The 27832-nt window shown below is 28.5% G+C and overlaps 1 protein-coding gene across 1 annotated transcript in view; it reads left to right on the top strand.

Annotated features, from left to right (window-relative positions):
- The first annotated feature begins 8964 nt into the window (after positions 1-8964).
- Positions 8965-27832, top strand: part of LOC123300671 (fatty-acid amide hydrolase 2) — a 32211-nt gene continuing 13343 nt past the window's right edge. The window contains exons 1-2 of the mRNA XM_044883280.1: positions 8965-9225; positions 27541-27760. Coding sequence (XP_044739215.1) covers positions 8980-9225; positions 27541-27760 — 466 coding nt within the window. The 5' untranslated portion in view covers positions 8965-8979. The remainder of the gene's footprint in view (positions 9226-27540; positions 27761-27832) is intronic.

The raw sequence follows: 27832 nt of genomic DNA on the forward strand, positions 1-27832 counted from the left end.
TTTTTTTTTTTAGTTTTATAAATTTTTAAAACATTTCACAAATTACACAAACAACAATTTTTTTTCTAACCTTCAAGCAACAAGAACAACAACAACAATTACTTACAAGAATCTTTTAAACCTAACCGGGGAAAGGTCACAAATGTTATTTTGTTTTCCTTTAATCAAACCACCTGGTATATTTAAAAGGATGAATATTTTAGGTTAAAGGTATGACAAATGTCAAATTATTTTTAAAAAAAAAGATGCGATTTGTATTTTTTTAAACAATTGATACGAAATTAATAGTTAATCACAAATTTATTAATTTTTTATAATCGATAAACACACTCCTTTTGCAATCAGCTGCTTCATATGACAGATTTCGCAAGCGCACGCGTTTATCTATTTAAAAGATTGAAAATAAATGTAACCTTATAATTTATTTATTATTCTAAGGTTATTACATAATTTTCATTTATTCAAGAATATAATTTCATGTATTTTATAATGTTAAATTAGCGATGATAATGATTTATAAATTCAAGGTCAAACAACCGATGAAGTAATTCATTCGATGGACAAATAGAATTAAATCACTCATTGAGACGTCGATGAAAAGTCAATAAAAGGACACGAATGATAGACGAATTTTATTTTTGGGTGGATGAAAATTTGTGTTTTATGATCACTTTCAATTAAAAGAGTTTCTGTTTTTTATGTAGTGATTAAATTATTCTTTTTTTTTTATCATGCCTTGATTATCAAATTGAATAGTAAACCAAACATAAGGTTTGTTAACACGGCTCTATTATTTTACGTAAATATAAAAAATAAAAATAAAAAATGAAATTCTGGAACAATCTAGTATAAAATAATTTATTTTTTATGTTTCCTCAGTGTAGTAAATAGTTATTTTTAGATACGTTTATAAATAATTTGCAAATTGTTTAATAATTTTATTGGTAAAAATACAGGATGATAATTCATTTTTTCGAACCTAACTAATTCTTGATTCATATACCAATAGTAATAGAAGCTTGATAACATAAGATTTTCTAGACTTTCACCTCTTTCAAGAATATAATAATTTTTAAGATATTTTTGAAAGACATGATAAAAAAATACTCCTGAAGATCTGATTTTTCACTGGTATCTCGTAATACATTTTGCATCAATTTCAACTCTTAAGGTTGATTCAACTTCAGTTAAAAAGAAAAGTCAGGAAATTGATAGGAGTATGAATAAGTTATTGTGGGATGAGTCAATTAAACATACCTAACTTCCAAGCATATCGTAACAATTCATTTATTTTTATATTTATTACGTAAGAAAAAATGTAACCTTCATTTTTTCGAAACACTCTGTATTGAAATATATTCAATTTGAAACATCAGCAATTATTGCTTTTCTTTATTTTTCAATTATAATTCCTATGTGTTATCATAAATTGGATATTTTCAAAAATTATGAAATGACAATGGAAAATGCAATTAATCATTAAAAAATTGATTTATCATATACGTCAATTAAATTCCGAAAAAACGAAAAAATTATATTTATTGAATAGAGTGGGATTTAAAAGTTTTATTAATTATTCGGGATTTTCCATGTGCTGATAAAATTCAAAAAATTTATTAATTATTCGCCTTTATATTTTCATAGAAAAAAACTCTATATAATAAAAATTTTCTAGAAAATTCTCAAGTCGAGAAACGTCATAGAATGTTTCAAATTCGTCTTTTTACATTTTCTTTTTCGAAAGACGACTGGGGAAAAAATTTTTAATAGAAGTGATTTTTTTTCTACTTAATAACTTTTTAATTTTTTGATTCATTTTACACCAAAGAATTCTCTGGTATTATTTGAAAAGTCTCTAGAATAGCCATTTTAAGGCACAAAAACAATGAAAAAAAATTAAACTTTTGAGCTTGCCAAAATCGTAAAATAATCGCTTAACAAAATATTAAAGATGATTACAGAGCACCTCAATTTTTAATTTGTAGATTTAGTTGGCTAATTCAGTTTTTGAGGCCAAAAACTTCGGTTTTGTCGAGTAAGCACGAGTTGGGATGGTTTTTGGCTTTTTTTTTGTAAGTCAAATTTACAATTTTACTAGTTTGTTTACAATCCGACGGAAATTACAATATTACGATGACACGTATAATTGTAAAGTTCATCTGAATATTTGAAACCAAATTAATGAATAAGTTTCAAATTTAATATTGGATATCAAAAATTGGAATTATTATTATTGGATATCAAAAATTGGAATTATTATTATGAAATTTCCTAAAATTTGTCTGAACACATTGCCAAAAAGATTTGAATGTGCCTTTTAATTTTTAATTACTCCTGGAAAATTGAAAATTCTATAATTTATTTTGTCTGCTTTTTGGAGAATTGCTAGAGGTAATATTCGTAATAGAGAAAATGACGCTTTACACAAGACCGGGATGTTGTATTCATGGAACATACGTAGGCGAAATAGAAAGTGCGAAAGCTAATAATAAGAAATATTTTTAGTTGCGTATTTCACTCATTCTAGATTTCTTATTATATTTTAAATAATATTTTAATTCACCGACTCATTTAAGTCGCCAGGTAGCCAAAAACTTTTGTTTGCCAATCCGCCACTGTTCATTTATTATATCGATTCATATTTATCGGTAACTATAAAGTTTAGAAATAAAAATTGATACGGAAACGCTTGAACTAAGCCTTGTGTATGTAAGTGTATATTATTATTATGTTTATACATTAAAATACAGTCGTACAAACAAACATTGTACGTACATTAAATTTATATTACTAAAATTGTACTATTTCTGTTAGAAGCATGCATTACTAATCTCATACAAAAAAAAAATTTATTATTTCACATCACAAGTGAGTTTTCAAACACAAACATTTCAACTTCACTTGTTGAAGCCGAAACTGTTTCAATGTTGACAACAAGATTTTTAATAAATATTTAAGTAATTTAATTTGTATTCGAAATATTTCGTGGTCTGTGTGATCTACGTGAATTATTTTAAGTGAAATTAAATTTCAGTGAATTTAAAACTAATTAAAAAGTTTTTTTAAAAAAAGTGCCTTTTTTAAATTTTATATTACGCGCTTTTTTTTAGTTAATAAAATCCTTTATTTTGCTTTGTGACATTTTTGATATATGCGCAGTGTGTTTATTTATTTTTTTATGTGATTCACATATTAAAAATAATTAATGTCTATGGTCAGTTTTTCAATTATGTTTTAATTAATTAATCGATTGTTGTGTAATTAGTAGCATCTATTAAAATTAATGATCTGCGTCTGGTTTTAATGTGTTATGCATATTAATTTTCCATTAATTAATCATTTTCATATTTTTCATGAAATACGTAGAGATAGTGATCGTGTGGATTTTTCCACTGTCTGAAGATGTGTAACAAATATTTCTTTCTTTGAAAATGATGAACCATAAACTTTATTCTTTTACTAATCATCGTCACATAACCTCAAAATTAGTTATTTACATAATGGTTATTATATAAATCATTTAAAAACAAGAGTGCTTGTTATCTTTTTCAAATTTTTAGGGGAATGAAAGTACTTGTATTCGGAGAAAAGAGTCCTACATTGTTTTTTTTAGATAAATTCGGTATTTTTAAAGTACGAATTATCCAAAAAAAGGCGTATATCAATTGTATTTTCTGTAAATAATTCTTTAAAATAAATTTTCTAAAATAGTTGCGGGTATTTTATTGAAATTGCCAATAATATCAATTCAATTTCTCTCTATCAGTCGATAAAACTAAAAAATTACTCTTAAAGTTTTTAGTTTCTATCGGTATCAGATAGCCGTTATCAAATGTTTGGGTTGAATCAGTAATTTAGAAGATGAGTAAAGTATGGAAAATACGTTCTGCCAGCTTTTTCTATAATTTTGGTACAAACTCGCTGGCATAGGCTAGGTTTTTATTATAGAGCCTAAATGGCCGAGCGGTCTAAGGCGTGTGTCTTTGAATGTTTGTTAAGGTTGCGGGTTCGAATCCAGGCAGCAATTACAAAAATGTAATTGTAAATATGTTTGTAATTAAATAAATAAAGATTAACAAATAATGATGTGGATGGTCTCTGTTATATGCGTATATGTCAGAGAAACGGAGGTTAAACCCCATTATTATTATTATAAAATTATAAATATGTGATTCTTAGGATGTTATTTTTTTGTTTCAAAGTTTTTGGAATTAGTTGATCTGGGTCTAGTGATTTTTCCATATATGTAGCCACCTTTCCTGTTTAGGGGCCGGAATCTTCGGTTTTCGAGCTGTGTGTCCGGTCTCCGAATAATTATATTGATTTTTTTATTATTATCAGAAAATTTAAAAACCCAGTTTGATTTTATCAAACGGAATGTGAAGTTAGTTTTTGAAAATCATTAGAAATGTGCAAATTATGAATATTTAAAATGCCTAATTAAACAAAGAGAAAGATAAAGGTTAGTGACATTGTCATCATCATTGTCCGATTGTTTGAATCACAGTCACAATTTTGTTGACTGTAAATAAAATGTTTCCCTCATACTCATTGATGTACCCGTTAGTTCCCAAAACTGCTACATAGCAACGCCACCAATATCGAATCCAAACCACTGGCCAATAATTAATTAATTAATTTTTATTTCAGCTAATATTATTATCAATTAATTAAAATTATTTATTAATTTAATGAAAATATAAATAGAATTTATCCAAAGTTAAAACTTATTAATTTATTTTAAATTTGTTACTAATAGTGCTATTTAGATTCGATAAATGTGGCGCTGTCTAGTGTTTAATAATGTAACTAAAACAGTTTCATTAAGAAACCCATGGTTTTGTTAGAAGTTAAATGACTTGTATAATATTATATGACTATGCTTTGAATGCTTATAACTTCTTCGCATTTTTTAGTTAATTTTAATTTGACTTTCAAATTTTGTCATGGTATCAAGTTCAGTCGTACATTTTTATGCGTAATATGACAAATTTGACGTCAGACAACTACCTAATTAGTTGTTATCTTCACTTTTTTTGTTTTGTTTTTATTATCGAATATTAAAAGCGGATATTGTCCAATAGGTATTTTATTAGTTATCTTATCTTTCGTTGGGTATAATAATTGTACGTATAGTAACCACAGCACAAAGATTGAATTATGTAAATATATTAATTTATTTATAACTAGATTCTAGAAATAAAATATGTACTAGTGCAAACTATTTTCTGTAAAATGGCCTTGGAGTAACAACAAAACAAAAATATATATGAATTTTTGATTATTAAATAATGCAACATTTGTTAATTAATATTTATGGTCCAATAATCTGCATTTAATAAACTTGATATAATTTTTTTATAGAGATAAAAAAAAAAATAAACAAGAGAAAATATACATTTGACGGAAAGGGAGGGGATATACAAAAATTGGTCCAATAGAATTTCTGGTAACATCCGGAATAATTATCTATAAGCTTTTCTGAACAAGAATCAATTGACAAAATGTCAATGTCAATGTTTTTATACCATGTATATATGAAATATACATAGTATATTAAGTTTAGTCCCAAGTTTGTAACGCTTAAAAATAATGATGCTAGGAAAAAAAATTTGTCATAGGTGTTCATAAAATCACCTAATTAGTCCATTTCCGGTTGTCCGTCTTGGGTCCGTAGGACCCATCTTGTAAACCGTTAGAGATAGAACAAAAGTTTAAATGTAAAAAATGTTCTTTATCAAAAATTAAAAAACTTTTGTTTGAAATATTTTTTCGTAAACATCACTGTTTACCCGTGAGGGCGCCAATTAGGCGGAAATTTTATAATATGTACTATACTTGATTATCAGTTATGTATGTGTCACATGTTTGTATGTGCAATGTGATAAAGAAATCAACACTGACTATGCATGGTATTTCAACAATCAGTTCAGTCAATTGTTTGTTTTTACTTGTTTTTCGTCTACATTCAAGAAGTTGTATCAAAATTCATCATCAAAGTTGAAAATAAAGTACAAATAATTTCAACCTTTAATCTGAAATTACTTTGGTGCTCATACTACCTTAACTATATATGTATAGTGTAAAAAATAAGCCAAATTTCAGTAAATCATAGATTTTTAACATGCCTAAAAGAAGATTTAGTTTCAGTAGAAAATTCTGTTTTGGTCAAACACTAATAAGGGTTTCAAGTCTAGACGTTTTAAAAGATCTTAACCCTTTATAATTAGTTTAATTAATATCTATACTAGGTGTATAAAATCAAATAACCTTCAACATATGTTAATGATATGTTTACACTTGGTCTATTTTCTAATAATTCCCTTTTTTAACACAGTGGTCGGATATGAAAATAACTGGCTAACCTTTGACTTTAGCATTTATTTATTTATTTTTTTTATGAATAAATAAATATAATTGAAGGAAAAGTCATTTTAATTACTAGTAGTATTAAGTATTATTCTATTCATTAAGGATGTACGAGCGACAGTGAAATTTTTCATAAAAGGGTTGATTTTTATACCATGTAGAATATGAAATATACTAAGTTTAGTCCCAAGCTTGTAACGCTTAAAAATATTGATGCCATGAACAAAATTTTGGTATAGGTGTTCATAAATACATCTAATTAGACCTTTTCCGGTTGTCTGTCTGTCCGTCTGTCATCACGATTACTCCAAAACGAAAAGAGATCTCAAGCTGAAATTTTTACAGCGTACTGTTTTCATAGATTTCTCCAAAACTAGTCGGCGAAAAAAAAAAACTGGAGTAATTTTCAAAATATCGAAAATTGAAAATGTTGTTTTTAGTTGGCTTTTGATATTTCGAAAACCACATCAAATATCGAAAAATTTTATTCTTATTTTTCGTCTACATTCATGAAGTTATAACAAAAAATAACCATCAACGTTGAAAATAAGGTACACATTTTGAACTCGAACTCATAACCTTCTTGTTTGAAGCACTTTGGCTCATCTTGCTGGGAATTATTATCAATTTTGTGATTTTATCCACAAAGTGTGTAAAATTTAATCAGTTGTCTTTTTTTTATGGCTTGTGTAGGTAATATCTATTTAACCTATCCTATAAAATGGAAATGTTTCAGAATAAAGTTATTTCATTTATAATTCACTTATTTGGGACACTCTGTAAAAAATTTGAATATATTTTTTTTGTTGACATTCTGTAGTTATTGCGTTAGTTTTGCTTCAATGATTTTAAAAGTTGCGTGTCAAAGAACCACAAGATCAGAACGTATGTAATTGAAGATTGAAAAATCTCATTAACGAAGAAAGAACGCGTTTTTACAAGAGTCATAAGACTTTCACCTAAAATTTAAATAATAAGGGAAATTGAGTTGAGTTGTTGACTAACCCTATTCAACAGCCCATTTTTTAAATTTCTACTCTTGTGTAATAGTGCGTTTTTTGAGGTTAAATAAAGAAAAACATTGAGAACAAAGGCATTAAAAAAATAAAAGAATGTAGACATTCGCAGTAATAACTATCCAAAAGATTGATTAAAAGTGTCCAAGAATAAAATGAACTTGAGAATTAAAGAAATTATCGATTACCTTATTTGTCTATGGCTTGAACTGACCTCATAGTTAAGGTGAAGGTCAAATCCCAGACCACCATTAGATTGTACGAGCGAAACCCCACAACTTTTGTCTTTTTTTCAGTAATTATTTTCTAAAATTCAGAGGAAGGGTTCTCAAACTTATGGAATACCCTGTATTTATACTAACGTTGCAAGTCACAAATTGAAGCTTATAAAAATAACACATTTTAATAAAATTATAGTAGCGCCTGGACTAAAGTTCTAAATAAAGTTTTTGTTTTCAAGAAATAACAAAGAATTTTATAATCTGTTATTTAACAAAAATTAGGACAAGTTTATTGAAAACAATTTTTGGCGAGTCATATCTGATAATAACTCATGTCATCATTTTTAGTTCACTGTCTATCTGCAATTATCTATGTAAGTCATATATATGAAAAATGAGTGTGGGCTCCAAAAAATTATGATTTACATTATTTTATGACCCAAATATAATTTGTTTTATACAGGCGGCACTAAGAAACAAGAGCATTTTGATTTAAGCAAATAGAAAAGAAACGCATAAATTACATAGAAGTCAAGAATCGAACCCGGGTCTTCTAGATATACGATGTAGGACGTTGAATAATTCAATTTAAATGAAAATACATAATGTGCGTTAATTCATTGAAGTGTACAACAGTCTTTTCCTCATATGTTAAGTGGTATAATGTGTTAAGATGACAAAAGCTAGTAATAATATCATGTATGAGGGACTTTGACTTATATAAAGTACACAAAAATTTGGATAAAATTTGTAAATTTGTTTTGATAATAAAAATATGAAGATAATTTTGTTTAATGATACAAAGCTGGTGCAACCGTGTCCTCAGCAGCCGTAGAGTCCTTAGACCTATGCATTTCTTGAGTGTAATTCATAACTAGGAAACAGTGGTGTATACTGTCTGGTGACGAATTTTATTAGAACCAAATAAAGTTAAACGAAGCGACCATCACAAGATTTTCTGTGTGAAACTCCTCTCCCAATATGATGGGTTAGAGACATCTATTTAAACTCGTAGTTCAATACAGGTTTTATGAAAAAAGTATTATAAGAAACGAAGTTCACTGGGTCATAAGATAGGACAACGTCTGTTGGGTCAGCTAGTAAAAGAATATATTTGATCATTCTTAAAATCTAATTAAATCAAAAGGGACAAATTTTCAGACAAATGCTATTTAAAAACAATTACTGAGTTGCGAAAAAAGAGCTCATATAATCATCTTTGAATGTTATTTCTAGATTTTAACATATTTTATTCCATTTCTTTCTAGATATTCTGAATAGCAGAGATAATTTCCAAAAGTGCCAAAAATTATAAGAAATTTTTAAAAATTTTCAAAACGAAAGTGTCAAAAACAAAAATAATAATCAATAAAATGACGTCCAAAAATAAACTTGATGATTTAATAAATCCACAAAATAATAATCAAAAGAAAAATGAAAGTAAAGTGAAAAAATTTAAAAAAACAGTGATACGTGTAATACATGGTATTATTGAATTTGTGATACGTGGTTTATTACATTTAATATATCGTGGTCCTGGAGAATCTATGCCACCAATTAAGGATTTAATTTTATTGGAATCAGCTACATCTTTAGCATATAAAATTCGTACGAAAAAGGTAAATTCATTGTTCAGTTATTAATTATTCATTTTATTTTAATTTTTTAGTATAACTTACTTTTTAGTATAAGAGGATGTCCTATTATTAAATGATAGAATTGTGTTAAAACTATTGTCATACTTTTCAAATTTGTGATCAAAATTAACCTAGGTCTAATAGGTTTCAAGTATGTGGAGTCCTGGTCCAGGAATTAAGCATATAAGTGATAGCTAGCGAAAAATTGACATCACACCTGAAAAGAATGACAAAAAATTAGTGGGTTTCAAAAAAAATTCCAATAAGATCGGATCAAATTTGCCTGTGTTATCAAAAAAATAAAATTTTTTAACTTTATGACGTCATCAGAATCCAAAAAATTTAATTTTGCTCTATCATATTCAAATTTTATCCGATTTTGATAAACCAAGTATGTAATCCTACTAAACTTGGGTCATACTTTTCAAATTTGTGATCAAAATTAACCTAGCTCTAATAGATTTTAAGAAAGTAGAGTCCTGGTCCCGGAATTAAGCATACAAGTGATAGCTAGCGAAAAATTAACATCACAGCTGAAAAGAATGACCAAAAATTAGTGGGTTTCAAAAAAAATTCCAATAAGATCGGATAAATTTTGCCTGTGATACCAAAAAAATAAAATTTTTTAACTTTATGACGTCATCAGAATCCAAAAAATTTAATTTTGCTCTATCACATTCAAATTTTATCCGATTTTGATAAACCAAGTATGTAATCCTACTAAATTTGGGTCATACTTTTCAAATTTGTGATCAAAATTAACCTAGCTCCAATAGGTTTTAAGATTGTGGAGTCCTGGTCTCGGAATGAAGCATACAAGTGATAGCTAGCGAAAAATTAACATCACAGCTGAAAAGAATGACCCAAAATTAGTAGGTTTCAAAAAAAATTCCAATAAGATTGGATTAAATTTGCCTGTGTTATCAAAAAATAAAATTTATTAACTTTATGACGTCATCAGAATCCAAAAAATTTAATTTTGCTCTATCACATTCAAATTTTATCCAATTTTGATAAACCAAGTATGTAATCCTACTAAATTTGGGTCATACTTTTCAAATTTGTGATCAAAATTAACCTAGCTCTAATAGTTTTCAAGAATGTGGTCGATTGTTTATTTCTGTTTTTCGAGGGTTCGTAAGGTCATTGTACCATAGCGTCACAATGAGTGTACGGTGGAACATTTAGACTTTTCTTTATCTATAATTTATCCCCTCGTTTATAAATACATGGCCGCTATTTATAACGGTAATGTAATAAAGTTATTACCTATACATTATCACCAGAGAATTTATTTTGTACCTGATATAAATGTCAATGATAACAACATAAAACAGTGTTAATTAAATTTTTTATTAAAATATTTTAAAGTAGTTAATAATTAAATTAAAAATATTTCAAATATTTCATATTTTTATATTTTAATCTGTTTTTACTCCATGAAAGAGGCTTTGTTCTTGCTTACAAGAAGCGCGATGTAGATATTCTTATACACAGTGTCCATAAATATATACAGCGTGTCTACTTAAGTTAGCTCCATATGGAAGATTTTTCTCTCTGTTTTCGAAAATATTAACATTCAGTTATTCAATTTTGGCGTCGAATGTGTCCACAAATTGAAAAAGTTTGATAGGTATGTTAATAGTCGTTTAGAAATGTAGATCATTATAGAACAGGTAATAAGGGAAACGGTTCAAGAAATCACTCGGGAGAAATGTGGGAATATATTTAAAGCATTTTGTAAAATAACAATTTACATGTATGGAACGTGAAGGTGGATACGTTAAGAAAAAACTGCCTAAATCCGACACTGTATACAACTAAATATATGTTATGTCTACTGGGAAACCCAATACATACATTTAATTTAAATAAAATCATGTGAGCTTTTTCCAATGCTCAATCAATCAATAGTACCATTTACATTCCTTTTGCCTCCTTCCATCATAAATATTATTAATATCAAAATTATAATAATATTTGAAATATTTATACGATACTCGAAATTGTAATAATAACAAAAATAATATAGGTAATGATAAATTACATAAATTATATTTTCTGTTCTAATTCCAATTTACTTTATCTACTTTCCATATTCTATTCTATCTACCTTCTATATTCTCAGATAGAAAGTTAATTAGGCATTTTTTACCAATTTTTCCAATTTAAATAAGTAAATACAGTAGAACCTCGATAACTTAAACCTCGGTAACATAAAAACCTCTGTTACTTCAAAAAATACTGTGTTCACTTCCCATCAGAGCCCAAAACCTCTATAACTTAAAATACGCAACCTCTATAACTTAAATAAATAATCTCTGTATAGGCCCTGAGTAACTACATAGAAACATGTACAGTAGAATCTCGATAAGTTAAAGTCCAAGGGAAACACAAACTATTTTAAGTTATAGAGGTTTTAAGTTATCAAGTGTCTATGTTAGGTAAAGGTTAATATAGAGGTATGTACATGTTTCTATGTACGCTAGTTAATATAGAGGTATGTACATATTTCTATGTAGTTACTGAGGGCCTATACAGAGATTATTTATTTAAGTTATAGAGGTTGCGTATTTTAAGTTATAGAGGTTTTGGGCTCTGATGGGAAGGGAACACAGTATTTTTTGAAGTAACAGAGGTTTTTATGTTACCGAGGTTTAAGTTATCGAGATTCTACTGTACATACCTCTATATTAACTAGGGTACGTAGAAACATGTACATACATAGCTCTATATTAACCTTTACCTAACATAGACCCTTGATAACTTAAAACCTCTATAACTTAAAATATTTTGTGTTTCCCTTGGACTTTAACTTATCGAGGTTCTACTGTATTAAGGATAAGAGTTCGATAAAATTTTTTGAAATTATGGATTTAGTAACTCTTGATGAGTAGATTTAAAGTTCAAAGTCCAAAAAATTAGGGTTTCTGAAATATAGGAGGTCATAATACACAGTAACACACGTCTTCGGTACACCAGAGTATAAAGGTGTTGTTAAAGGTGGAAAAAAAACTTTCTACTTCTTCAACTTCAAAAAGGGAACGAAAAATTGTACTCCTTTTTAGGAGGAATGCAGTTTCTTTTTATTTATCGCAAAAAAGGTTTTCCTTGAAAATTTTTTTTCTAAGCTCATTTTTATACCATGTACCTATATATAAAATATATCAAGGTATACTAAGTTTAGTCTTATGGTTGTAACGTTTAAAAATATTGATTCGACGAACAAAATTTTGATATAGGTGTTCATAAAATCACCTAATTAGTCCATTTCCGGTTGTCTGTCTGTCTGTCTGTCAACGAGATATCCAGCTGAAATTTTTATAGCGTGTTCAAGGCGTAAAAAGTGAGCTCGACTTCGTAAATGATCAACATAGGTCAACTGGGTCTTAGGTCCGTAGGACTCATCTTCTAAATCGTTAGAGATAGAACAAAAGTTTAAATGTAAAAAATGTTCCTTATCAAAAAATAAACAACTTTTGTTTTAAAAATTTTTTCGAAAAATTCACTGTTTACCCGTGAGGGGCGCTGTTACATAAAAAAAAAGTGCCCGATTTACGTGAAATTTATAATCATTATACTTTTATGACTACTTAAATATTCAAGTAAATTACTTTTAATAAAAATTATTATTTTCAATATCGTGTCAATATTTCTCGCTACTAAGTTTTTTTTATTTAAATTTATTTTTTATGGTAATTACTTGAAAAAATGATAATAATAATAATAGACTAGTCGGAGAAGCACTCTATAAAATTTTTTTACCAAAACAGATACTTATTTCATTTGAGTATATTATAAGCTAGTATTAACAATATCACTTATATTCAAAATTTGAAGAGACCCCCCAATACAAAATCAGATCTAAATAGATGTTTGTGGGATCGTGATCCTAAAGAACCGATTTTGATTATGGTTGTTTGTTTGAAAAAGAAATTTTATCGACAGTTGTCTTAGCTATGTTTCACGAAAGTGTACTCATCCGTTAGAATATCATCACCTCTTTTCTAGTAGTTATCCGGTACGGAACCCTAAAATGGCACTAGAAACATGTAAGAATGAATTTTTGTTGACTTTAAGTTGAGACATATGGTTATTGAAATAAATGCCACGATAATCGATTACATATCACTAAATATCGATATTTCGATTGCAACGTAACCATCGTCAGTAGATAAATTTATTAATATAACACATTACAAACATTCTTTACAAAGTTAAAAATAAATACATAAAAAATTACAGAAACGCAAAGATTTTTTGTAGATAATAGTTCACAGCAAATAATTTATTGTGTTTGAAAAATATGAGTCTATGCTTCTTATGATTTTTCGTTTAAATCTTCTTATTTTCTCCTGGTCTTCTTATTTCGGGGTCTACCTTTCACTGCCATATACTATAATGGGTCAAATCAGCGTATAGTAAATGATCAGTTTAGTCTTGCGTGAAATAAGTTTGTTCTTCAGGAGACTTAGATTTGCAAAGCATGCCCTGACACTCTGCAACCTTTAATAGTAGGGGAGCCAAGGATGCTAAATCGGGATTTACTCGAGCGTCGAAGAGACCTATTGGATTGCGAAGCTTAGATGATAAGAAGAAAAAAATATCATATAATATATACACTTTCATCGGTGGGGGGAGCGGCTATAAATTTTCAAAAATGTAAAAAAAAACAGTTGCATGGACATACTCGAGCGCATCAGATATTAATAGCATCCATGTCCTACGTTTTTTTGAAAACATACGTATGTTAATCTGATTGTTTCCATGATGGGGGTGGTCGCGCGTAAGGGTTGAAAACGGAAACAAAAAAAATTTAATCGAGCGCGTCAGATTTTCAAAGGGGATGTTAAGTGAACCTAAAAGAAGGCTCTTATATAATAATCTGACGATTTGGATGTGACCTAAACTCGCAGCCATTATAAGAATGTGCAAAAAAAAATCGCCATTTTGAAATACTCGAGCGCGTCAGATTAAGATATATATGGTTCATTTATATATCTTAAACGTGCTGTCTCATAATCTGACGATTATCTGGAGGGATTCGCCTAAACTGACAATGGAAAGAATTTTTTTTTGTATTTTTGTATTTTGACAGTTTTTTGTAAATTAGTTTCACCACAAAACACACACTTTACATTAATGTCACTCATAGTAACTTTTTTTCAAATTTTAATTCACATAATAAACATCAAAATCGCAAAATAATTTCAGGCGTTACAAATACGTTGTAAACAAAACCATCTGTGCAATCAGCTGTCATGGCGTCATGGCAACAGAACCCAAAGTGGGGACGGAGTGAGAGAGTCATAGATAGAGAAAGAGTGAGAGAGGAATAGAAACGCGAGAAGGGGAATACCGGCATCACGTAGCTGCATGCATTAAACTTTATCGATTATTTTTCCTTACTTCGGCTTACGGAAATCGTCAGATTATATATTATTTGTGAACGTTGAATTATTACCTTCAAAATAAAAAAAAATTTAGCCACGCTCGAGAAAGTCGAGATGACGTTTTTTTTTTACAAGTTTGTAACCCACCTACTTCTTATCGTCAATCGAAAATTGTCAGATTAGTGGAATATACACTTTTTAGCATATAACTAACTTACCCTACCTTAATCTGACGCGCTCGAGAATTTCAGATGATCAATTTTTTTTTACTAATCTGATCCTTTATCCTTGACGCGCGGCCACATATACGGGGCTAATACTTAGTGGAGGTATTTAATGGGGTACTAGGTTCCTCCCTGTATGTTAATCTGCCGCGCTTTAGTAAATCCCAAAATCCCCTCTTGGGCTCCCCTACTATAACTTATGGCGGAATTCATTCTGCCCTCGTTGCTCACCTGTTCTCCAAGATATTTGAATTGCACTACCGATTTATACACTAAACCATCTATGACTAGATCTTCCATTGTCCTCCGGTCTTGTGAGGCTGAGATCTTCATGAATACAGTCTTTTCTACATTTATCGCCAGTCCCAATTCTGCAGCGCTCTCTCATGTCTGTATGAAGACTTCAATTTGTTTGTTTTCTTAGTGTTTAAAATTGTTTAGTCCCACTCCTTATCGCGAATAAAGGTAAAAATAAATATTTATAAAAGATAATCTTGCTGAATCATCATACATTTTTATATTTTCCTTAGTTCTCCACATTTTATTTATATCATATTTATTTTATTTTTTTTAAATCGATAACTTACGATTGTAAATACGATTATATATTATATATGACATGGCAACATGTGTGTGTTAGACAAAAAGTGTTTACGTATATGAATAATAAAACAATACTTGTGCAACGAATGGAAAAGTTTTTATACCATATATATATGAAAAATATATCAAGGTATACTAAGTTTAGTTCCAAGTTTGTAACGATTAAAAATATTGATGATACTAACAAAATTTTGGTATGGTGTTCATAAAATCGTCGACACGATAACTCAAAAACAAAAACAGATATCAAGCGTGCTTAGGACGTAAAAAGTGTTCGTAAATGAGCATCGCAGGTTAAGGTCTTGGATCCGTAGGACCCATCTTGTAAACCGTTTGAGATATAACGAAAGGCTACATGTAAAAAATGTTCCTTATAAAAAAATAACGCCTTTTGTTTGAAACATTTTTTTGTAAACATCACAGTTTACCCGTGAGAGCGCAAATTAGCTTAGAAATATTATATAGTATGTATATACAGGTACCTATTATTTACCCTTTAAATTAGTGTTTAAACACTATCTTTACATGATATTTCAACAATTAACTTAGTCAATTGTTTGTTTTCACTTGTTATATAGTAATAACAATACAATTTATTTTCATAGAAAACTTTTCAATATGTATGTATGTCGAAGTTTATTTCTAACTCAATTTTGTATAAATAAATATAACTTAATGTGTGAATTAAACTTTCTAGGTTAGATATAAAGTTTGCATTATTGTTTGTTTTGCATTAGAAATTTACTAAATTAGTTGGGTATCTACCTGCTGACTAGTTTCGTTCATCAGATAAAAAACATATAAAAATTTAAAGAAATCCCCGACACTAAATCAGATCTGATCGATTAATTTGTGGCATCTTAGTTTCTAAGCCGATGAACAGATTTTGGTTTAGATGTTCATAGAATCATCTAATTAATCACTTTTCGGTTTTCTGTCCGTCCGTCTGTGAACACGATAACTCAAAAACGAAAAAAGATATCAAGCTGAAATTTTTACAGCGCACTCAATACGTAAAAAGTGAGGTTGAGTTTGTAAATGAGCAATATAGGTCAATTGTGTCTTGGGTCCGTAAGACCAATCTTGTAAACCGTTAGAGATAAAACAAAAGTTAAAATGTAAAAAATGTTCCTTATAAAAAAATAAACAACTTTTGTTTGAAACATTTTTTTGTAAGCATCACTGTTTACTCACGAAGGCACACATTAGATGTAAATTTTATATGTATTAATATGGGATTATCAGTTATGTATGTTTGTGTAATGGGTAAGTTTTATCAACATAGTCTATACAATGGCATTTCAACAATTAACTCAATCAATTGTTTGTTTTCACTCAATTGTTCTTTATTAGTATGATCTTTGTCGTTAGATGTGTTACATAACATGTAATCATTTTGATACGCACTGTATATGATACATTAGTAATATTAAACTATAATACTATATAATTAAAGGTTGAATTGAATGCATTTGATAAATATTATTTTAGTATAGATATGAACACGAATTATATCTATGGGTAAAGGAGACTACACACGATAACAATGTGTTAAATACTACTTAGAGCAGGCGCTCTAGATTGAGTCGAGTTTGCAAAAGGTGAGAACCACATTTTGTCAATTGATTCTTGTTCAGAAAAGCTTAGAAATTAATATTCCGGTTATTGTCGGAAATCCTATTAGTCCAATTTTTGTGTATCTCTTCTTCCCTCCACAGAAACAGTCAAATGTGAAAAGCCTATCAGCCACCATAAAAACTTCAAAAATTAAGTATTTGCTAGATTTTTTTTTCGTTTTTCAAGTTTAAAAAGGGCACCAGTTGAAGCTACCTGCAAATTTTCATAATTTCCGCCCTCACGGATAAACAATGACGTTTACGAAAAACTGCTTAAAACAAGAGTTGTTGATATGTTATAAGGATCATTTTTTACAAGATTTACAAGAACGATTAACAAGATGGGTCCTGCAGACCCAAGACTCAAATGATCTATGTTGCTCTATAAAAATTTCAGCTTGATATCTCATTTCATTTGAGTTATCGTGTCCACAGACAGATGGACAGCCGGAAATCGACTAATTTGGTGATTTTACTAACACCCATACAAAAATTTTGTTTGTAACATCAATATTTTTAAGCGTTACAAACTGGGGACTAAATTTAGTATACCTTGATATATTATATATACATATGGGGTAAAAAACTGGCTAAGCTAAATTTGAATGTCAAATTCAATGATTTACTGTTATTTCAATTCGTATACATAATCCCAAAAATTTCCAATTTTTTTTATTCTGATTCTCTTTTCATTGATCGAACTTATCGTGTGGTTTTTCCTTTAGTCTAGCTGGCTGTCTGTCTTTACATTGTAATTAAATTTTCATATGAAAATGTTTTCAAATAAATGTGAATGCTATCAAAAACAAACTCGTTTGTTTTGACATGAAAAATTATGAATTCCTGAAAACTCTACAAACAAATAAACTTAGAGGAAACGAGAAAGAGATAAATTAGGTATATAAAGGGCGGTGTTTTCACAAATGACAAAAGGGAAGTAATATTATATAATTATGTTAATTTTACTTCAAGTAGTATCTTCATTGCCACGGCGTGGCGCTAGCAAGTTCGTCGATACGATTTTTGATACCGCACTTTTGGTTACAGCTATGAAACTCACATGTATGTTGCAAACTTTACCGAAAATGGGATTTACCGGCCAAACTAAGTGTTGGATTGTACCGTGAGTGATTTTATACGAATCGGCAGAAATGAAATTTCAATCGTCGATAATATTGAATTTCTATTTTGGAAAAAAGTACCCAAATAATTAACCCGTTGGTCACCGAAAAAAATTTGATAAAATAGTTTCTTGGGAAACTATGTGCAAAGTTTCAGAATTACAAATAAAGGCATTAGTTACCTGTATTGGAAACCGATTAACAACCGGTATAGAAGAATAATTTTTTGACCACACATGACACCAGAGACACTACATCTTATTTTAAAATTTAATCTAAAATGTGATATAATATAATAGTAGGAATTCCTTGTTTTAAGCCTCTTTTTTATTTATCATTCTAATCTCTTGTTTCTCTTTTGTAATTTTGAATTAAATTATGTTTCCTTGTTGTATACAATAACGGTGAACTTTCTATCTCAAATATTAGTACAGTAAAAGGTGATACGAAAATTGGCTAATAAAGAAAATGAAAAAAACCGCTCGCATTTTGCTAAAACCTGACGAAATGTCTTTCTTTGGTGTCAAATATCATTAATAAGGCATGATATACGGGTGCAAATAAATTATTAATTCAATGAAACGATCAATGTTAAAGTTCACTTTAAAAAATTAGTAAATAGGCAACTTGTATGACGTAAATGTTAAGTGTTTGTCAAATAATCGGAAACTATTATACATATTTAACGTATACATAATTCAAGTTGCCTATTTATTAATCTTGTAAGTCAACATTAACATTGACCGTTTCATTGAATTAATAATTTATTGGTTATTAACAAATAGAAACATTTGCACCACTAACTCATGCATTACTAATGATATTTGACCCTTAAGAACCACATTCCATGAGGTTTTACCCAAATGTGAGCGGTTTCTTTCATTTTCCTTTATTTGTAACATCTTTTACTCTACTATATGATAAAAAAGTGTAGATAATCTCTAAATAAAGAATCTTTTGTTAGTATATTATGTTTATATATATAGTCCTTTCGCGGGAGAAGAAATTTGGTAGGAAGTAAAACTGCGATGAGTAGACCCAGTGTTTTCTGAATGTTTTTAGGTCGCAGATTACGAATATGTGTGTCGATTTTGTGGTGTAAACAAAAGTTATTAATAATTTAATTGTCTATATATCGTTATAACTCTTAAACTATCGATTGTAGCAACAAAAGTTGTTGATGAAACTTGTGCAACATCAATTATTTTTTTCTCTTATAATTTAGTATACTATGACATTATTTCCTGAATAAAATCCACTGAAATTATCATTATTTCTCTTGGCTCATCCTGTAAATAAACTAGACAATAATTATTAGTTCAAATTACATGAAATATACAATATTTTTGGAATATATGTAATACTTATTTCATTTTTATAATAATAATAATTATTTTTTCAAGGTTATTAGACATGAAATTTTTTTTAAAAAAAAGTGTCTGGTCTAAAACTCTAGAACTTATTTAGTTTACGAAATTAATGAAAAATTATATAGCTTCTTACTATTTTTAATAAAGTTTGAACTTTATATTTTAGTGTTTCGCCGCTTACATCATCATAAATATTGTTTTAACTTATTCATGAGTTTTTTTCAGTTTAGTTTTTTTAAAATTTTATTCTTTGTTTAAATTTTTTTGTATTAATTTTAATAAGAAATTAAAAATTAGAAACAATATTAGTTTGATTTTTAAAGATAATTTTAAGAAAATGTATTTTTTGTGCCGCTAGTTAAAATACAATCCGATTAACGGTTTTTAGGATATCACTCTCATAGCTCTGTGATTCAAAATCCAAGAATTTAAAGGATCCAATATTTTGAAATCTTTTAGACTGGCGGATAAATGAATGTGATTTTCGCTATTTTTGGGTCAAAATGACCCTAGAAACTGGTTTTCATTAAAATCGGAGCCAAATGATATATTTGGAAATTTTGAAATTTTTCAAAGGGGTACCCCTTAAAAAAATAGCAAAAATTCGAGAAAATTTATTTATCCCCGATTATGATAAAATCATGTTTTTAGACTAATTTGGATACGGCGAAAACGATGCTCCTAGTTAAAATACGACCCGATTAAAGATTTTCATGATTTCACCCTCATAGCTCTGAGATTCTAAATCCAAGAATTTGAAGGATGCAATATTTTGAAAACCTTTAGACTGGCGGATAAATGAATGTGATTTTCGTTATTTTTGGGTCAAAATGACCCTAGAAACTGGTTTTCATTAAAATCGGAGCCAAATGATATTTTTGGAAATTTCGAAATTTTTCAAAGGGGTACCCCTTAAAAAAATAGCAAAAATTCGAGAAAATTTATTTATCCCCAATTATGATAAAACCATGTTTTTAGACTAATTTGGATACGGCGAAAACGATGCTCCTAGTTAAAATACGACCCGATTAAAGATTTTCATGATTTCACCCTCATAGCTCTGAGATTCTAAATCCAAGAATTTGAAAGCACCAATATGTTGAAATCCTTTAGACTGGCGGGTAAATTAACATGATTTTCGTTATTTTTGGGTCAAAATATCCTTAGAAAATGTTCAGCGGCCATCAAACAAGTTGAGAAATACTGGTTTAATTATTACAATAAACAATTATTATTGGTAATTAAAAATAGGATTTACGTCATTCCATACTCAATACTTTTTTTTTTCTAATAAACCAATTGCATGCATGTTTTATTTACATTTTTTTCAATTTAATCGTATTCGTTGTGTGCGTAGTCATGGCAGGGACAATAAAATCAATGCCAGCGCTTCCAGTGAAAAATTTTGGCAATAAAAGAGTCTGTTATGACTAATTTGCAATTCTATACATGTGAATGTTATAGTAAATGTCAAATTAAAATTATTGAAAAACACGACTTAATTAAACTTAATGCATTAAAAATTGTGAAAATAAGAAATCAAATTGCACAAATATTATTTTTCAAATGTTAATTATCATAATTATTTATTTAAATTTGTGAGACAATAATATTAAATTTTCAATGTAAGCCATAAATGCAATACAATGAATTATATATGCATTCATACAATTCTATAATTAAAGCTCGTTATCGTTACTATTGAAACGCCTCCAATAAAACTCATACACGGTGCGAATAATATTTAGTACTTCATTCTATGCGTTGGTGTTTTTACTTCCTTGTAGGTATAACTCGTTCAATCAAATAACACAAAATCATGACAGTACAGAGTAATTCAAAAAATTAATTTAATAAAATTAAAAAAACTTGATTGCGTTATACAGATGAAAATGGTTCAAGCGAAAAATGTTGAGTGTGTAGGCGCAGATCTTACGCGGACATTAAACTTTACCTAGATTTTCAAGCTCAATGAAAAACTCATTCTACTCTATAACTGGTAATCGATAGATGACTGATGATGATAGTGTCATGTTTTGTTGCACCAAACGTTGACTAACATGCTATTCCACAGGCTTCGATCGTATGCCGTGTGGATTATTTTTTCAGTGATCCAATTTTCACAAGGAAGGTTGCTTAGGTAGCTATCAATAGATGAATACTTTAAATTAGAAAGTTGGAAAAGAAAACATTTTTTGGCAAACCGTACAGTTTAGGCAAAAATGGACTGAAAAGTTTTACCCAAAATTGTTTTTTCGTATCATAATTGTTATTTCGTATAACTATTTCTGCGAAATCTAGGCACTCTTCGATAAAAATTGTCCAATAAATCCAGGAAAAGTTGTTTTTCATTACTGTCATATCTTCAGTGACTCTGTCAAGATTAAGACAAATCGATTATCGTAAGAATCATTAAAATCGGCCCACGTGTTTGGTCTGTAGTGTGCCACAAAGAATACATATGTACATATATATAGACTGTCCGCGAATCCATTCTGCCTATTAAACTTTGTGCTTGAAAAATGTACTTTATTTTTTGAAATGTTGGCCTCGATAAAACGCATCTAGTATAGTTTATAAGCGTACAAGGAAGTGAAGTGGTGTTCATATCAGATTTTTTATTTTCTAGGAATGATATTTTATTTATTTTTTTTATTGTTTTCTGATATGCGTTCTGAATCATTTATCCAACGTGAATATTCAATGTACAAGGTAATCGTGAATTATTAACATTATTTATTTTATTATTTTATTATCTATGAACATTTCTTTTATTGTTTTATTATATTTCTCCGGTTGTGCGTTTAGGAAAATACTGAATTTTCCTGCAAATCAGCACGAATGAAAACGTTATCCTGCGGAATGAAATGCATAGATATTTTATTTGTCTCCCTGGAGCCATCATTGAATTCAGTTAGGTTAGATTAGGTTAGGCTAGGTTAGTATGCCTGAGGCTCATTTGGTTGCTGTATTTAAGGAAGTTCCCTCACCAGTAATAGAAAAAAATAAATTAGTAGAAAATGATCCAAATTTTTAGTATGTTGTAGTTAACGATACATATTATTAAATCCAAAAAAAATTTGGGTATCTTATCGACCAATTAAGAGAGTAATTAATTAATTAAAAATACACTAAATAACATAGCATGATATGAGGATGATTATGTTAGCTATGTTATTTAGTGCATTTTTAATTAATTAATTACTCTCTTAATTGATCGATAAGATACCCAAATTTTTTTTTATTTAATAATATGTATCGTTAACTACAACATACTAAAAATTTGGATCATTTTCTACTAATTTATTTTTTCTATTACTGGTGAGGGACCCTCCTTAAACATAAAAATTCCTTTATTTCTCTTAAGCCTTTTCCTTGAAGTATTTCCAGTCCTTAGCAAAGCTCATTATTTTCTCTCAATATCTATTTGTATTTAGAACTCAATTATGTTACTTATTTAGTAAATTTCCTTGAATAATAATTTATGTAAGTATTTTAATAATTTAAGTTGTTAAAAATACAATTTACTTAATTTAGTTAAAAACAATTCATAATTCACTTGAAAGTACAATTTCTGTAATTATGTAATTTGTAAAATTGACGAACTTTTGTTTTTTTCACAGCGTTTTAAAAATAGCTGAACACATTTCCCTGCCCGTACCGTTTTTTTGTGTATTCACAATTTCATCATGCATCGTGATTTACATTTTGCAAATTGTGCGCAAACATTATATTATTTTACAAAAAGATACCATTTAAAGCAAAAGTTTGAGATCAGAACGAATTTTCTGCGAATGATACAAGCGGAAAAAATAAATGGCGAAAAACATGATATTTTCTCGATAAAACCGTTTTTTTCTCGTAAAATTTCGAACGAATTTGACTTTAGTTAGCCTCATTTTTTTCGTTTTTTTTTTTAGCTCTAAAACCTTCTAGTTTTTGTTTTTATCCAAATCATTTTTTCGTTTTTATTTTTTATCTTTTTTTCGCACCTTTACCATTTTTTTTTAAACAACTTCCTACATTTCGATTTTTTCCAAAGTATGTTTTCTTAAAAAACTACTTTTTCTCTCTTAAATACTCCGTTGAAAAACTGGAGTTTAAACTCATTTGCTTGAACTTTCAAGTAAAAAGTATAGGTAATGTTTTCTTGCCACTTTGATTTAGATATGAAGGACATACTGAATGACGAATAATAATGGACGGTTTGATAAATAGAAAAGTAAATTCATTTAAATATTTAAATAAGTTTATAATAGGCTAATTTATATTTAATATTCTTCAATCATGAGTAATTTGAGAATATTAGATTATGTTAAGACTTAGGTATATTATATTACTATCTGTTAAGTGGTATAAATGTCACAGATAAATTACTAAATCAGTTGTTTTACAAAAAAGTTCCGATACGCGTAGCTTCTGAATTTAGTTCGACTGGATTGCTGTTGAGCTACGATTTATAAAACTACTACCCAAGTTTAGACGTAATTCAAAATGGGGCGACCATGATGAAATAAAAAAGAATAAACAATTACTGTTACAAACAAACCACGCCTTTTTTAAGTCCTCGCACTTGCTTTCAAACTATCTTTAAAGTCACGGTTTTCTTTCGTTTATTAATTTTGGCAAAGTATTTATGAAATACCGCTAAACGTCTTTGAGCTGTATTGCATAGCGGAACAGTTTTTTTTTGTACAACTAACGGCTATATAAAACAGCAAATTCGGCATTCCATCTGTAACATATATATTTATAAAAGTCAAGTGTTTGAACGTTCATGGCGATATTTCTTTGCAACTTTACACTGAGGAGCCAGTGTTCAAAATGCTTTCCGCCAGAGCTACAGACATGAGAAATTTAATCCACTATGTCGATTTGGTGCCGAATCCTTTGAGTTTTTGAAAAAATAAAATTAAATGAATGGAATGTTTTAAACTAATATTTGACGTTTGAAACAAGCGAAATTATTCACAGCATTCGAATTTACATAGTTGCAAATATAGTCAATTGGACATTTCAATCAAAAAACGTTCAATTAAAATAACTTAAGGACGTTCCCAAAAGATAACGTTTCTTAGAAGGTGCCCTTTATGAGAAGGTAAATTTTTTAATACTCCTTACGGTATTAAATTTATAGATTTGAGCTTTTAATGTTTGCGTTTTTAAGATATATAAATCCTATATTGAAGTGTTTTTAAAGGTATGCTTTATTATGTAACAAGGCTAATTTTCTTAAGATTCATTTGGAAAACTTATATTAATTAATTATAAGCATGACAAATATTTTCCTATAAAACAAATTATAACAAGCGGCACTCGTTTTTCCATAAAATACAATTAAGGTGATGAAATGAATGGCATTTGTGTGTTATTTCTTCTATACGTGATTTTCTCTAAATCTTTAGGACTCAATATTTCAAAAACTAATCGAAAAATTTTACTTTGAATTTTCGTCTAAGTACTAACAGAATTCATTCTCAAAATCTGAAACGTAAGTCTCAAATATTTTCTTCAAACACTCATTTTTAATAAGTTTTAAATGTTCTTTTATTCAAATTAAATGGGTTGATTTTCGTAAATGAAATACAAATTAATCATCAACAATAAAAAACAGGACAACGACCTTACAAAGTCTATTATGACGCGAACAATTTTTATTTTTGAATCATAATTGTAATAAATTAAAACCTACAAGTACAAGGCTAGAATTAATTGTATTAATAAAATTGAAGTTCATGATTAAATTATTATTATATTTTTATACCTTGTATATATGAAATATACATAGTATATTAAGTTTAGTCCCAGATTGTAACGCTTAAAAATATTGATACTAGGAAAAAAATTTGGTCATAGGTGATCATAAAATCACCTAAGTAGTCCATTTTCCGTTGTCCGTTTTACTGTCTGTGAACACGATAACCCAAAAACGAAAAAAGATATCAAGCTGAAATTTTTATAGCGTACTCAGGACGTAAAAAGTGAAGAAAAGTCCAGTTTGTAAATGAGCAACATTGGGTGTTGAGTCCGTAAGACCCATCTTGTAAGTCGTTGGAGATAGAACAAAAGTAAATAAAGTAAAAATGTTCCTTATAAAAATAAGCAACTTTTATTTGAAACATTTTTTCGTAAACATCACTATTTTACCCAGGAGGGTGCAAATTAGGACAAAATTTTTTGATGTCCATTTTCTATAAAAGCTAGGATAAACCCTAACAAATGGCGACCGAAAGATAATTGAGCTGGTTTTTTAATCTTTTCAAATTTATTAAAAATAATGCAAGCACTGACATTCAACACTTTCTATACAAGGTCTTTCAACAGTTAACTTAGTCAATTCTTTGTTATTAAGGGAGTTAGTTGTTTTATTAAAGGAGTTGGATGGTTTATTAAGGGTATTGGTGTATTATTATTGAATTTGTACGATTTTTTATGGAAATCATTTTAGGCTGTGAAATAAGATTCTGTGTTTTTTTTGTTCCCTTAAAAGTCCTACTTACTAAGCTATGACCTTGAATAAAGCATTTTGTTTTTGGAGTAAGTTATAAGATAACACAAAATAAAGTAATAAGTCTCTTATTCTTTTAAAAGATGATAGGCTACTCCTCAAATGAAATTTTACCTACGTTGTTATTGCTTATAAATTTTTTCTAAAAACTATTTATAATCAAGTTCTAACTTGTTAATGCAAATATTTATTTATAAGATTATAATAATATATAATGTCATGCAACAATGACCATGAATTTGACTAGATAATCATGTTTATATTAAAATTAAGGCCAATGGCGGTATAGAGTCACATCAGCACATCCTAATCGGAAATGGGTAGTCAATCGACATAATATTTATTGCAGTGAATTTAAAAAACTATACTCTGTTCATAGAAGGAATGCACTTTTTTTTTTATAATGATTTATTTATTCGTATAATTCAAAACCCTGTACATATTAGGTCACGTGGGCTATGGCACTTGGCGGCAAATTTCTCGAAAGATCAAAATATTTTTGCATACATTTGAATTTAATCTTAGACATGACGAAAAATGTTGAAGATGTTGAAAAAATGTTTTTGAAAATTTTGAAATGCGCTTTCTAAAGTACTGACGAATTATTAAGCATATATGCATCGATGAAAAAGATTTTCGTGAAATTTTTCTCTTCAGTTCAAATGTGTGTGTGTTTGTCTGTCTGTCCGTGGCATCGTAGTGCCTAAACATATGATATTTTTGGTTTCGTTTGAAAGGTAATTTAATGAAGAGTGTTCTTAGATATGTTTCAAGTGCGAGTTTAAGATTCCGTACCAGAAAAATTTACCAGGGGTTTTTTTTAATTTTGTAAATTTCACTTTTAAATGTATTTTATTGTACCAGAACTAGCTGAATTGCCCAAGAGTGGAACTTTGTGTAAATCCGCCCCTGATATCTGCTATACAAACACGGGCAGCTATGGTAACTTTTAAAATATTTACTAATACAAAGATATTATTCTGATTTGATAGCGTTTTTAAGCAATGAAAGTTTTATCTAGTTTAATAAATAAAAAATATTTAAACATTGAACAGGGTATAGATAGAATGGAAATCCATAAAATTCTATTGGAAATAACGTACCTACCTATGTTTTTTTTTTTTTTTTTTGCTAGTCATCAAATAATTAATATTATTATTAATTAATTATTATCTATATTACACCTGTACTGATGAAAACTGTTTATTAATACTAAAATATTAATTTTATTTTTTGTCTATTCAACAAAATTATTGATGTTGTAATTAATTATTAATTATATTAACCACTAAATGGGGAAATACCGCATATATAGGAATTTTAATGTTAAGTATGACTCCATCTAGCGATAGAAAAAATAACTAATAATAATATTAGCTTGCATAGATATATAATATTTAACGTAAATGTTGTTTACAATATTGTATATTTTAAAAGCTTTAACATTTTGTTTTTGTTTCAGTTGAAAAGTTCTGATGTCGTGGAATCATTCATCACACGAATACAAGAAATAAATCCATTATTAAATTGTGTAATTGCGCCACGATTTGAAGAAGCACGTGCCGAAGCGAAAAAAGTTGATGATCTAATTGAATCCAATGTATTTACCGAAGAAATTTTAGCAAAAGAAAAACCATTTTTTGGTGTACCATTTACAACAAAAGACGGTATTGCTGTCAAAGGTAATTTTTATACAAACTATTCAGTGTTTTAAAAAACATTTGTGGCAAGCTTTGAAAGTTGAGTTCTTCACA

Source organism: Chrysoperla carnea, chromosome 5, assembly GCF_905475395.1.
Source record: "Chrysoperla carnea chromosome 5, inChrCarn1.1, whole genome shotgun sequence".
NCBI lineage: Eukaryota > Metazoa > Arthropoda > Insecta > Neuroptera > Chrysopidae > Chrysoperla > Chrysoperla carnea.